General features: G+C 36.9%; 1 protein-coding gene and 1 pseudogene across 1 annotated transcript; both read right to left on the reverse strand.

Moving 5' to 3' along the window:
* Nucleotides 1-711: 711 nt before the first annotated feature.
* Nucleotides 712-1,208, reverse strand: LOC149138096 (protein CHROMATIN REMODELING 8-like; annotated as a pseudogene).
* Nucleotides 1,209-5,219: 4,011 nt separating this feature from the next.
* LOC149138097 (LEAF RUST 10 DISEASE-RESISTANCE LOCUS RECEPTOR-LIKE PROTEIN KINASE-like 2.2) lies at nucleotides 5,220-5,840 on the reverse strand. The gene has a single exon (XM_089450247.1). The coding sequence runs from the start codon at nucleotides 5,838-5,840 to the stop codon at nucleotides 5,220-5,222; it is 621 nt and encodes a 206-aa protein (XP_089306373.1).
* Nucleotides 5,841-13,717: the final 7,877 nt, after the last annotated feature.

Genomic DNA, 13,717 nt, shown 5'->3' on the forward strand with positions numbered 1-13,717 from the left:
GTCATGTGTCCTCGACGAATAATGTGCGGTCATGGCAAAGCTTAACAACAAGTCACTAAGGCAATAATTTCCTGGTGACTGACTATGCCCATCATACATGCATGCATGCTACTCTCAAAAGATCCGACGATGACCATGAGCTTTCCGGGAAGCAACATGCATTGATGATTGATGTTCAAGCGAGTCTGGCTGGTACAATTCGACGGCTCCACTGCAACTCTATTAATGACATCCATTTATTCAAGGGTACCTTTATTCGAGCTCCTAACATGCTGTTTTAAGGAAATCTTAAATGAACCACCAACTTAACTACGATGGTTGCCTGTCCACATATTGTTCTGCTGTATGGTGGAGAAAGAGAATTCCTGAATTGTTCATTGGCTTGGTGGAGAAGGAGAATTCGTTCGAGATCGAGAAAGTGGACACCAGACTTTTCAATTTCATTCCTGTGCCTAGAGGTTTCTCTAAAAACCTTTCTCTTCATTTAACTAGAGGTTTTTGCTCCAAATTCACAGGTAAGTTTCTGCCGAAATATGATTCAGTTCACTCATAATTTTCTTCATTTGAGCAGTTAAATACCATTATAGAACCTTCATATCCATTTATATTGAATAGATATGCCCAACAACATTACATTATATAGATAATCCAGTATGCAATTACGCTTGATGATAGTTAACTGTTGGAGACAATTTGTAGAGTGTTGTGTGTTTAGTGACTGGTAGTAGGCCTACACCTTCCAAGTGCCCTTTCAAATCCATTCACCAGTCTAGGGGTTGCTCCAAATATTGTTTGGAACTCTATCGCTACGCCTATAGGACATTCTCAATTACCTCATATCCACGCAAGAAGATTGCCAGAACTCAAGGCCTTCCGTAAGGAGGCTCTGGCAAGACCTCCTTTCGAACCAAGGGATGTACTTGCTCAATTGATCCTAGAATATTTAGTAGAACCATAAACAAATTGGGAATTTATTTTTGATCCAAATCTCCTCCTTACATCTGTTGGAGCTCCAGCTGCACCAGACATTCCTGTCCATGTCGGGATTGATATGCTATCTTCCCATCTAAGCATTCAGGATTGTCATAAAGCTTCATGTACTCTTTGTGAAAGTAGAGAAGCTTCATCTTCTCTTCATCATTGATGTCAAGAATAGCATCGTGATCCATATAGCTATAAATTCCATTATCCAACAAGACTTTTAACATATCATATTCATCCATATTTGAGGCCTCTTCTTTAGGTTCAGCCTTTCTTTCCCTTTGCTTCTAGGAATATCTTTGTCGCAGCCTCCATCACGCTTGCTATGAGTTGAAGTATTTTCACCTTATCCAGGAACAAAAGATACTTGTATATAATGTTTGTACTGATCATCTAAATTGATTTCTCCAACCAATACACTGAAAATGCTAAATGTCTTTGTCTTGTCCTGACCTAGGTCACATGTGTTGTACCTATATCTGCATTCATTTAGAATCACCTGAGTATTCCATGCCAACTACAAAACTCTAGCATGAAAACATATAACTACAAAGAAGTTATCTTTCTGTTTGCATTCTAACACTCTAGTTTCAACTGTTCATGAAGCAATCGTGTTTAAACCATTTCAAGATAGAAACTCCTATCAAAAAGAAATTCTTCTACCAATCGACAATTTTCACCATCATAATCCAGAAAATGAGAATAAAAAAAACTCTTCCCTGGTGCAAAGATCATTGCACCTAATATCTCCTAGTTTTGCAGCATATTGTATGCTCAATCGCTCAAGAATTCTATTGTGAAGCTCAACAATATGACTTAACTGCGAATTGTTGAATAATGGCATGAAATTGTTTGCAATTCGTGGAGGATCTTCACCAATAAATCCACTAAGATGAGCTCCAACAGGATTGAAATACCTTGGTTTAATGTCACATATCAAAATCCCAACAAAATAATGACATCATCAAATTTTGTTGATAAGAACAAATTGACTTATGTGTGATCCTTTTGGAGAATATTGAAACTGCTACATGCTTTGATGAGAGAACTTCAATGCTTTTAGGTGATGATATTCCTTTAATTATTGCTTTCTTAAAGAAATTATGCAATCTTATTTCTAGTATGCTCAATAAAAAATGAATAAAATAATGAAATGACCATAAAATTTGATGGTTTAACTGGGCATAATCCCCATTGCAGTCTTTGTTGACCAAGACATGGAATGTGGAGGGAGTTGCTGGTGGTTTCCATTTTTTTAGCTAAGGGGTGTGAAATTAACCAGTTTACGCCAAGTATGAAATTTTTTTTTAACAAAACAACTTATTGCGGACCCCTCTTCCGTTAAACATCGAACCACCTGGGGTCCGCAACTAAATACCCTCCATTGATTTAGTTGAAACTTGCATCCAATTTACCTGAGCTGTTGTCGTCGACCTTTAACACTCAACATTTGGATAATATACTTGGGAAATTTTATCTGACATGCTTGACATCTAGCATTTATCTGTTGGTGACTCACAGATACTGTTAAACATTTTTTGCTGGTCTTCGTTTGGGGCAATTTTTTTTTTTTTTTGTAAGCTACTGCATTTCTATTATCTACATCAAATTTAAAAATACAAACTTAGGAACCTCAATCCGCCCAAATGGGAAACCGGATCTGTTGGTTCCTCTTCATCAGATGTTCAATACTATTTTTCATTCTATATACTGTCAAAAAAACTTTGCAGGACATTAAACCCTTTCACTCCAAATGTTTCCAAAACTATTCTTTCCAAGATCTGCTAAAAGACCTAACTTTACTACTACTGTTGTGGCATGCAAACTAATTTCCAAAACCAGAGCATTATCATCTAAATTCAAAAAAGACAGTTAACAAGCCTCTTAATTCTCCGCGTTTCCCCTTCTGGTTTCATTGCTGTCGTTGGTCTTCACCAGCTCCTTCAGCATCTCTCGAATTTCCTTAAGTTGTTCGTTCTGTTGACGAAGCAACCCTTCAACGTTCGCCACCTCCTTCTTCGTTGTCGCCGCTTCCTGAGCCATTTCCACCATCTCTGCCGCTACTTGCTCCATGGCCTTTGCCAAGAGATGCTTCAGAACCCAGTATGTGTGAAGAGCTCGGCGGTAAAGAGTTAATCTGCCTCTGGTGTTGCCTGGGTCAGGCAACTGAGTTGTCCATTCTTCCATCTCCGGGTCGGACGGTTCCTCCAAGACTCTGTCTTCCATAACATCAATGATTTTCCGTATGTCCACATTTGTCTCCAGATTGTACGCCTGTTCTGCTTCATGCACCGCCATGCGAATCGATTTCTTCCCCCTTTTTCGCCTTCCCTGCGGCTGATTCCCCTCCTCGCTGATGTTTGGTTGCCGGGGTCTACCTCTGCCTCTCTGTTCACGAGCCTTCCTTCTTCCATCCTTTCTGCCTCGCTTAGTTCCTTTGCTGCTCTGACCTATTTCAAAAGTCTTGCTCTTGAAACCTTCACCCTGGTTATTCTCCATTTCGTCTGAGCTTTCAATTTCAATTTTTACTCTACCCCGTTCGAAATGCCTATCGCCGAATGCCTCCCACTCTGCCTGGACTGCCTTATCCCAACTCGCTGCCATTTTGGTTCGGTTGAGGCGTTGATTTTGGTTCCTCTGCCAAGTCTCACCTTTCCTCGCCACCTTCTTCAACTTCTTGCTGTCTGTCATCCTTCTCCTGTTCCGCCTTATAGAATTCTCGCCACCTTTTCGATTATGATGGGTTTGCCCTCCACTTCCTTTCTCCCTTGCACCTTGAGTTCGTTTGGGGAAAATATTAACAACAAGTCACTACGCCAATTATTGGCTTAGTGAAGGAAAAATATACATGCATGGTATGGATGGTATGGATGATAGTTTCAGCTGTCTCGGAACTTTTTTGGTAGACGAACCAGCTGTGTTGATTGACGGTGTATGGGAAATGGACGGCATGGGATGGGGTCTTATTAATGTGACTACGACTGTTGGCCTCTTATTAATTAATGTGGAATGGACATCCAACAACCATATGCATAATTGTTTATTCTCTGAATATGATACTTGAGCAATACAATCTCTGTATACGATACTACCTGGTTCGGGAGAAAAACCATAAATCTCTGCCAAAAAAAATCTTGACACTGGAGAGCCCTACAACCAAAGCCGAGCACGAGCAGGAGTAGAACAAGTTGCAGAACATGTTGCTGAGCATGAGCAGGAGTAGAACAAGTTGGTTTCCCAATTTCCTGTCGAGTCTACATATTTATTTCTTCATCGCCCTTCTATACGGAGAACATTCAAGGTGCCAACCACTTAAACAATGCAAGTGTTAAGATAAAAATTAAATGTAACACTAAGATGCAAAATTAGATCTACCCATGCTGCATAAACAACGAACGCTTGTTCTTGGGTGTCCTAAACTATAACAGAGCCTCTATATACACAATTATAATTATCGGAGCACATGTTCCCCTTAGCCCATCATATGTATTCTAACATTGATCTAAACCTGAATGGAAACGATTTCCTAGCTATGAATGGAAAGGACTCTTATCAATCTTGAAACGAAACTGTGGATTAATTTTTTAATTTAATATAAGCAAGGAAATATAGAGTTTGAGATAAAAATGTCAAGTTTCTATTAGAAAATATTTAATAAAACTGAAATCAGGATCTTAAACTTCAGAAAATCAGATTGTAAGGTCTAGGGGAATTAGACAATAACTTAGTTGAAATAGAGTCTCAAGAATGTGATTTAATGGTTAAGTGAGGAGGTTTGGTCTCTATAAATTTTGCAGTCCAATCCTAAACAAAATCATGAATACATGAAAGAGCTTTCTCCAAACAGGATATCTTCTATTGAAAAAAAACTATCTTTTGAGATTTGAATACGGCGTTGAATTCCCTAAATTAGCACTAACAGAAAGTTTAGAACTTGTCATAATGTCAAATGTGTGATGCATATCAATTACATACCCCTTCTTTACATCAAATACGTTCACTATTTTGTAATTGATTTCCATAGCATCCCCATATTCATCATTTGCAGGGACATAACTTTCTGTTGATTTTAAATGGCGAACAACAACATTCCTAGGTTAAGGAAAATAATTGTGGTGGAAGACTTAGTATCTAGATTCATACCAGAGTCACCGAGGCATTGAATAGCATGACAGAGAGGATCCACTCGCAACAATGCAACTTAGATGGGTTTCAATAACCAAGTCTCTCCCGGATATCTAGGATGCAATTTCAATTGATGTAGATGTAGATTCTTCAGTGGTGGACAAGAGAGGTATTTCTGGTGCAGTTGGTATTTCGGTTGCAGCCGAGGAGGAATTGCAGGGCATTGGAGGATCAGCCACATCGTCTCCATTTCCTTCTAACATTTGAACAACCCTGGCCATACAGGGACGATCTCTGTAGTTGTATTGAATGCACCACCCCCCAATTTTAGTGAGCCTCTTTGCCTTTTCCTCATCTTCTGCCTCCATTTCTCCTCCTCTCAATCTCATACCGAAGTCCCCTGTCTCAAGCAACTTGAAAGCCCACTCAGGAAAGTAAAACTGACTGGAGCGGCTCACCTTCCAATCAATGTTCTTTCTGCCCCCAACAATTTCTAGCAAAAGCATTCCGAAACTGTAGACATCGGATTTATCTGTAACAGGACCCATATCGCTGGAACACAACTCTGGCGCAACATAACCTGGTGTCCCTCTCCCTGCTGTCATTGATATATGGTCATCTCCCTTCCTGCAAAGTTTTGCAAGACCGAAATCTGGATTCTCCACCAGCTCTGAGAACTCTTGGGACCCTTCTTCCGGGATTAACCTTTTGTTGATGGTTGGCCGATCAAGCATGTATCCAGCGTAAGGGTATGGAAAATATAAACAACAAGTTACTAAGCCAATGATGGTTTTTGTTGTTATTTCGCAACTGATTGACTCCATGCTTGACAATATGTAACAACAACTCTTATAACGCATATCACCAAACTTATCTATAACAATAGCATATGTACTCAAGCTCTGAAACATAATTTATCAAGTTGTATAGACATACCAGTGAAGAGTGTCATTGTACCTAGCTTTGTTATAAGCTTTGACATTAACAATGTCTCCATCATGAACATGAATGGTTGGACCTGGTAGCTATCCATTGATAATTTCTATTATATGCTTCTGGCACAACCTGGTAACTGTCTTCTTTCCAATCTGTTCAGACATTCAAGGGATCAAATATTATAGATATAGTATGTTACACGAAGCTCATTTTCCTCCAAGCCATTCATTATGCAAAAATAAAACTTGAAAATAGCGATTAAGTAAACTTGCAATGAAGGTATAATTGTTGACATGGTATAATACATACACTTTTCTCAATAATTTTTAATTATATAATAGTTTATATAATAATAAATTTAGATTAAAATATTTTGGAAAAGGATCCCACATTTTATTCAAACGTATGTCATAAACGACAATTTGGGCCATTATCAAATACTACAATGTCATGGATGAAAGACGTATTCTCAAAGCATGGAGAGTGTATTCCAAATAGAGAGACAATACATATTCTAGATAATTTCTCAAGACGATAAATCTATAACTTATACAAAGAATATGAAGATGTTGTTGAAGGAAATGGTCGAATTATTACATATCAATATTTTGTGAAGATATGGAAGAAAGAATTCAACAATGTTTGTATTCCTAAGAAGACAAGGATGGGGATTTGCAGTACATGTGCTTCTCTTAAATAAAAAAGGGATAAATGTGAAGGGGCAGAAAGAGGTAAGCATTCATAACATTAATTTTTAAAATTGTATATTCATCAACTATGAAAACACATTTATTAATGACTTTCTTTTATGATGTGTAGATTCCATTGTCAAAGCGCTTCAAGAGCATCGTGAACAACAAACAAGTGAAAGGAAAAAGTTGTACAAGAATCGAAAGAAGTGTTATGATAATCCAAATAAATATTTGGGTTTGATAATTGATGTTATGGACCAGAAGAAAACACTTCTACCACATTTTGTTTCCACACCCAAAAATTTACAGGGGGAAAATTTTATTAAGTGTCACTTGGTCGGTTGTATGTTCTTCAATGTAAAATGTTGCCAAGGGTGTACTTCACACCTCCAAATATTCATAATGATGTAAATATAACAATAACCATAATTCATGATGTTCTTTCTCATTGGTCTGGTAATCTTCCTAAAGCTTTATATCTACAATTAGAAAACACTTGTCGTGAAAATAAAAAACAGATTGTTTTTGGATATCTAAACATGCTTGTTGAATTGAGAAATTTTCAGAAGGTAAAGGTTGGTTTCCTTCTTGTTGGGCACACTCATGAACATATTGATCAGATGTTCAATCGTTTTTTAGTCACATTGAGGAGGATGTTGGGAGCTTGCCTTCATTAATTGAATGTATTAAGAAATCATACATGCCAGAGCCTATTTTTGATATGTTGGAATAAAATTTTGACATGCAGAGGCTTTTTCTAGGATCGCATGGTGAGGAGAAATGCATTGAACAACTTCATGACATTAGCTTCTAACATCAATTTCATATCAAAAAAATTGATGGAAAAACACTAATATGGGGCAAGAAGTATTCAAATACTACAGAATGGGCAACGTAATCAAGTTTGGAATTTTTGAAGTTCATTCCAGATCATCCAATATTTGCATCAAATATATTGTTATTATAATCAGTTTCTGAAGTTCATAATGTACAAAGGCATAATAGAGATATATATTATTCTGAATGCCTCGAAGAAATTAAAAAATGTATTAGATATACATATGAGTACTTTGATATTGCTGATTCAGTTTGGTGGGGGTATTTTTTCAATAACCAAAGTGATATCATTTCAAGAACAACAAATGAAGATATACCTTTGAAAACTCCATATGTTTGGCCACAAAATTTGTCAAATGAACATGAGGAAAGAAACAATGTTGAACAACAACAATCTCAAGGAATTATTAATTCTTCACAGGTAGAGGAAAGATAAATGTATATTGGTTCTAGAAGATCTTGTGCACAACGTGAACCCATGGAAGACCTTTACAGGGGTTCAGTACATGATATTAACGAGGTTTTCATGATCGCAGTGCTAGCATATGGAGATGCCAATGGCTATCCATTCTAGGTTGCTAAGGTTATAAAGGTCATTACAGAAAATGACGATGTTGTAGGTGTTGAAGTACATTGGTATGCCACAAATACACACCCATTCAATGGCGTGTACAAGCCAAATATGGTAGTTGATAAAAAAATTGGTGGAAAGAGAAAAAGAAATGGTACAAATATAAATTGTCGTACACAGACCTCTTAAAATTGGAGGATGTTGACATACATGTTTATGACTTCAATTTAACAAAGAGGAAATCTTCGCTTCAAGACGATAGAGATTCTGAAGAGGTTGTTACCAAGAGAAACAATGTTTAGATGGGAGTATGATGAAACCAGTCGTAGATCCAGAAGAATTTTGAAACCTGAAATGGTGGGCATGCATGTGGACTCAGATGGGGCACTAGTTGATGAAAGAGAAGAATATGGAACATCTTCATCTGCATCCAGTCATTCATCTGAAGATGTGAATTCCGCTGGTGTGCAAGAAAATATGAGTGATTTTGAATAATTGTCTAAGTCAGTTTATATAACTGATGTTTGCATCATATCTTGAAATAATTTTTTTTATTTCCATATGATGTTAAATTAAGTTATGAGTCATTTTTATGTTTATTGGATTATATGTTTTAATTATGATGAGTTTTGTTGTTTAGAATATCTACAATGCAACAATAACTTAGAGATGTAATTTATGTTTCATTCAATCTACAAGTATTGACATTTTGATTAATTTAGTCATGTAATTTGTTCATGATGTCATTTTGAAAATTTGTTGAAAACTTAGAGTTTTTTAACTCTATGGTTGAAAATTTTCCATTTTTTTTTTAATGTTTAATGTTATGGTTGAAAACAATTAGAATTTTAGCGATATTTAGTGTCATGTTATTATATGTTTAATAAAATGGATGAAAACTAATGGAATGTTAATGTGTTTCGGATCCCATTATTTTATCTTTATCGTCATTACTAAAAAATGTTGAAATTATACCTGGGAAAGAAAAATGTTATTCTACCAAAAACATTAGTGTCTTTTTTTCCTCAAAACAATTGTTTTTTGCACAAAAAAAATTGGTTTTACTACCATTTTTTAAATATGTTGAAAATTAACCCTAAAAAAAACATCGTTCCAGTATACGAACTTTTCGTTTTTAGCACCGTTTTTCATGCTTTTTTTGGGTTTTATGGCTAGAGTTTCCTTTTTCAATTTATAGTCCCTGTTTCAAAGTTCACATTGTTTTCCTTAATATTTATTTATAATCCAACTTTATGTAAAGGATAATAAATTTGCAAACTAGTTGAAGGTATGCAATTTGTAAAATAGTTGTAAAGACAATATACCTACTTCCTAAGTAAGAGTCCCACAGGCAATAACATCTCTTCACTCTCCATCTCTTCACTCTGCCCCCAAGACATGTTTAAGAAATGAAAAAACTTAACCATTTGAGCATAAGATTGAAGAGTGTGTGATAAAGGTGATTTGTTGTTCTATAACCCCAAAATTTTACTAGTGAATAGGTTTGAATCTTTGTTTGGTTTCACGCAATAAGTCACATTTAACAAGTGAAGCGCTCAACCTTTTTCAAATTAGTTCTTCTTAGCAACAATTTTTCATTTCTTCAAAAGACTATAAAAATCCAAAACTAAAAGTGATCCCTACAACAAGGGTGTTATTATATTTTTGTTCATATATCACATTCACCAAACATTTCAATTAAAATCAAATTCCTAGTAAAATGGATTATGAGAAGAGAAGGAAATAAAAAAGTGATTAAAAAATAATAGGTGTTAAGAATAAAATTAGAAGAATTGCAAAGTAAATAAAAATATAAAGAAGTCAAAGACAGTGGCTAAAAAATGAGAAGAGGATGAAGATAACAAACTTGATGAAGAAGATATGTATAATAATTTGCAAGGTTGTTGATAAGGAAACAAAAAGAAATCAAGAGATAGAGGTTTCAGTGGATTTAGAGAAAAATGAAGATGCTTCAAGGTCTTGTCAATAATAGATATACATTTTTATCATTTGTGGTGAATAAGGGCACAAGTGATTTTAGTGTTTGTCTGGGAGAATGTACATGAAAATTTTAGCACAACAATCAAGTTGGGCACAAGGAGGGGTAAGAGAATTTAAAAAACTATATTTCTATAAGAAATTGTTTTTATGCACACAAAGAAGGATATCCTATGTCTTTTATGTTTTCAATTCTTTTCATCAAATCTTGACAACTTTATAACCTCTTTTCTACTTATGAAGCATACTTTGCAATATATTTCATGATTACATGTTGATAAAAACTCGACGAAAAATGACATTAGATTTCCAAAGTTGAAGAATATTAACATTGTAATCATTTAACATATCATCGTGTTGTAGTGGCTACAACCACCCTCCAAAAATTTTCCTTAGCTTCATTTTGGATCCTCCCTTCCAACTTTCACAACAGCTTGCCTTGCTCCATCAAGTTCACAAGATTCAGTGTTTTTCTTGCACAAAGGCAGTTTTTCGATCACAGCTCGATGCATTCCCCTCATAGGCTGATCACCCGGACTTGGTCCAGCTGCAGGCTGAGCAACTCCCCCAAGAAATTGTGCAATTCTGGAGGGAAACGAGCCTTCCTTCCAGAAATTGTACAATCCTGAATGGAAACCTGATGGGCTCCAGTATTTCGCAATTCTGGCAGTCAACACCCACAGTGAAAATTGCGCAATTTTCCCCAGCAGGGCTGCTCATCCTAGAATTTGCGTAAATCTAGGTAGCAGTCAGATGCTCTACCTAGAAATTGCATATATCTCTTGGGAAACCAACCTAGCTTCCACCCAGAAATGCTCATTTTCTCCCAGTAGTCGAGCAGTATCTTGCATGTGCATCTGAATTGACCGGTTCCCTCCGGGACTGAGCAAAACTGACTTGCATGCATGGGCTTCTTCTCCCAAGGCAACATGCAAAGGAATCCCTTGTTTTAGGGATCTATTGTTAGCAATTAGAGGTAACATGCAAGAATCGTTTTAGAATCCTCCCACCAAGTGTTGCTTTCCCTAGATTTGTGATATGCACGTCATAACCTTAATGTTATCAAAACTCATCAACCGAACGTCACAAAGCTCATTCCTCACATCAACCTTGAAGCTATGACATCCCACATCACATCTAGGAGCTTTCGACACATTCAACTGTAGAAATTCTCATTGTAGATTAACAGATTATGCAATATACTAAAGCAAAATACAAGATCTACTTCTACAACAAACTTGCGGAAGCTTAATCGAATTGAGCAAGATCAAATAGAACACATATAACTGAGAATGAGAAAGCAATCACACATGAACAAAGAAGAATACTTTGGGGAAAGCCTTAGCTAAAAACCCCAATCTCTGTATTATCATATAAGTGGAAATATGTTTAGATTACACAAAGCATCAGCTCACAAGCTATCCTACTCTCAGCACAATCCAACAAAATAGCTCACAAACTGAATAGACATAAGATATGCCTTCCCTCAGCCCTCCAAGCCTCCTATTTCCTTGCGCAGTTTTCCTTGACGTCCAATGCTGCCACTTGTGTGAATTGGCCTCATCACACAACCATCAAACCCAAAAGTAACTATGCAATCTCCAAGGAATGAATTCCTTCTGCATGCAAGAGATATCCTCCATGGAATATTCCTGCAACTGATAGTACACTGTCCCATCATCTGATCTCAACTGGGTCTCTGTCTGAACTGACATGCATGAGTTATTTTTGATAGAATATTCAGTTATTTGAAATGCAGCAGTTACATGCATGCATGCATTAACTAACTAAACTCACAATTAGTTCAACAAACTATTTGAACTAATCTAACTAGACTTAACTCAGTTATCTGAGCTAACTAATTACAACTCAAAGTAAAACTCATCATGATCTCATTTAATCAAGGGATAACTTCCTCAATCAATGGAGAAACTATTGCATGTCTTCACATAGACTTCATGTTTGATTTTCTACAAGTAATAACTCAAGATGAATTAATTAATTATTTTACAAACAACTGCTAAGATCAAATTCGAAATTTAATTTACAATTTTAGTTTAGGGACTAACTAAAATTGGAATGTATCCCGAAATGCTATTTATAGCAGTTCTAATTTTAGCACTTCTATTTTTAGCATTTCTTGTTGCTATTTTCAACATCAACTCAGCTGATTTGGGGTAAGCTCGCTTTCCATGACTTGTGTTGCATTTCTGGCACTTTTTGTGTTTCGCTTCATATGAATGATGTTTGCTTGATTTTAGTGAGCACATGCTGTCATTTTGATACATACTAGCTTATACTAGCACCATTTCAGTGTTCGTCAACATCTCACTATTGTTGCATGCATGAAACTATTTTTCACAAATAGTTGTCGATTTAGCAATTCGCCTCACCCACATGCATGTTGTTCCATTTTCTAAATCTTTCATTCACCATTTGAATGCATGATCATTCACTTATGATTACACTCAATATCAACATGCATTCACACTCACATTCGCGTTCAGTTGCCCGTCAGCGAATCTGGGTAACCTCGGCCTGGACTCTGCCTTCACTGAGACAACATTGCACAATCTGGGGAAGGAAGGCTTTGTCTTCCTCTCCATAAATTCACATTTCTACCTAGGCACTCTCCTCGAGGACTATTTTGTGCATTTCTGAGGTACAGTGACTACTGGCCCAGAAAATTATGCAATGTAGTCACTAAGCCTGCAGCCATTGCCAATTGAGATTGCGCATTGCGCAATTCCAACAATCAACAGCCAGAATGGACTGTGCATTGCACAGTTCCAATATTCAGTTAGTCTCTCACTAGCCTAGACTGTTCCTGGTGCAGTCTTGGTAGTCATTCTCCCGACCTCCCGGCCGAAATTGCGCAACCTTCATGATCAGTCACACAGGTATGTTGCAAGTCAGTTCCCAAGTTCATTTTGGTTTTCAATTGACAAATTGCTTTCCATGAGTGTTTCCATGTCTCCAGGTATTGCAAGTGTTCATCTGCCTCTCAGCAGTGTAGTTACAATGGTTTCCAAGAGAGAAGAGTCGAAGACATCGTCCGAAGCACACCTGGAGGTGCAGTCAATCAAATGTCTATGAGCTTGCCTACTCACAAAGACATCAAGTTGTTCGTAGACAAGGACATCAAGATATGACAACATCAACATCATAGTGAGCAGCATCATGAATAATAGCTGAAGGCAGCATCCTGAATGCAATGAATGCAACGAATACAATAGGAAGGTTGTTGACAACACAGAGGCGGAACAAAGTTATGAGCTCAAGAAGATCCACTGATGATGAAAGAAACTTTGGAGACTCAGGCTATTAGGTAACGACGTGACATGAAGATCACACGAAGACAGAGTGTGGAACAAAGAAGGAGTTTCATGTGCTGAAGCAGTAACTCAGGGAAGAACATGAAGCTGCACAGACAAATGAATGAGTTGCAACAGGAAAAGGAACAACACTAGGCGCAACATGCACTCACGGATGAAACTACCCCCGTACATGTTAAATATCCATCCCAAATAGTTGGCACGAAGCATACATGGTGAGCAGTGTCTTGATTACTCTAAAT

This window comes from Pinus tabuliformis, chromosome X (genome assembly GCF_031772625.1).
Source record: "Pinus tabuliformis cultivar Carrire ecotype Pingquan chromosome X, CPIR1, whole genome shotgun sequence".
NCBI classification, from domain to species: domain Eukaryota; kingdom Viridiplantae; phylum Streptophyta; class Pinopsida; order Pinales; family Pinaceae; genus Pinus; species Pinus tabuliformis.

What these genes read in the sequence shown, in the direction of transcription:
- LOC149138097 (XM_089450247.1), bottom strand. Translation starts at nt 5,840, where the DNA reads ATGCTTGATCGGCCAACCATCAACAAAAGGTTAATCCCGGAAGAAGGG.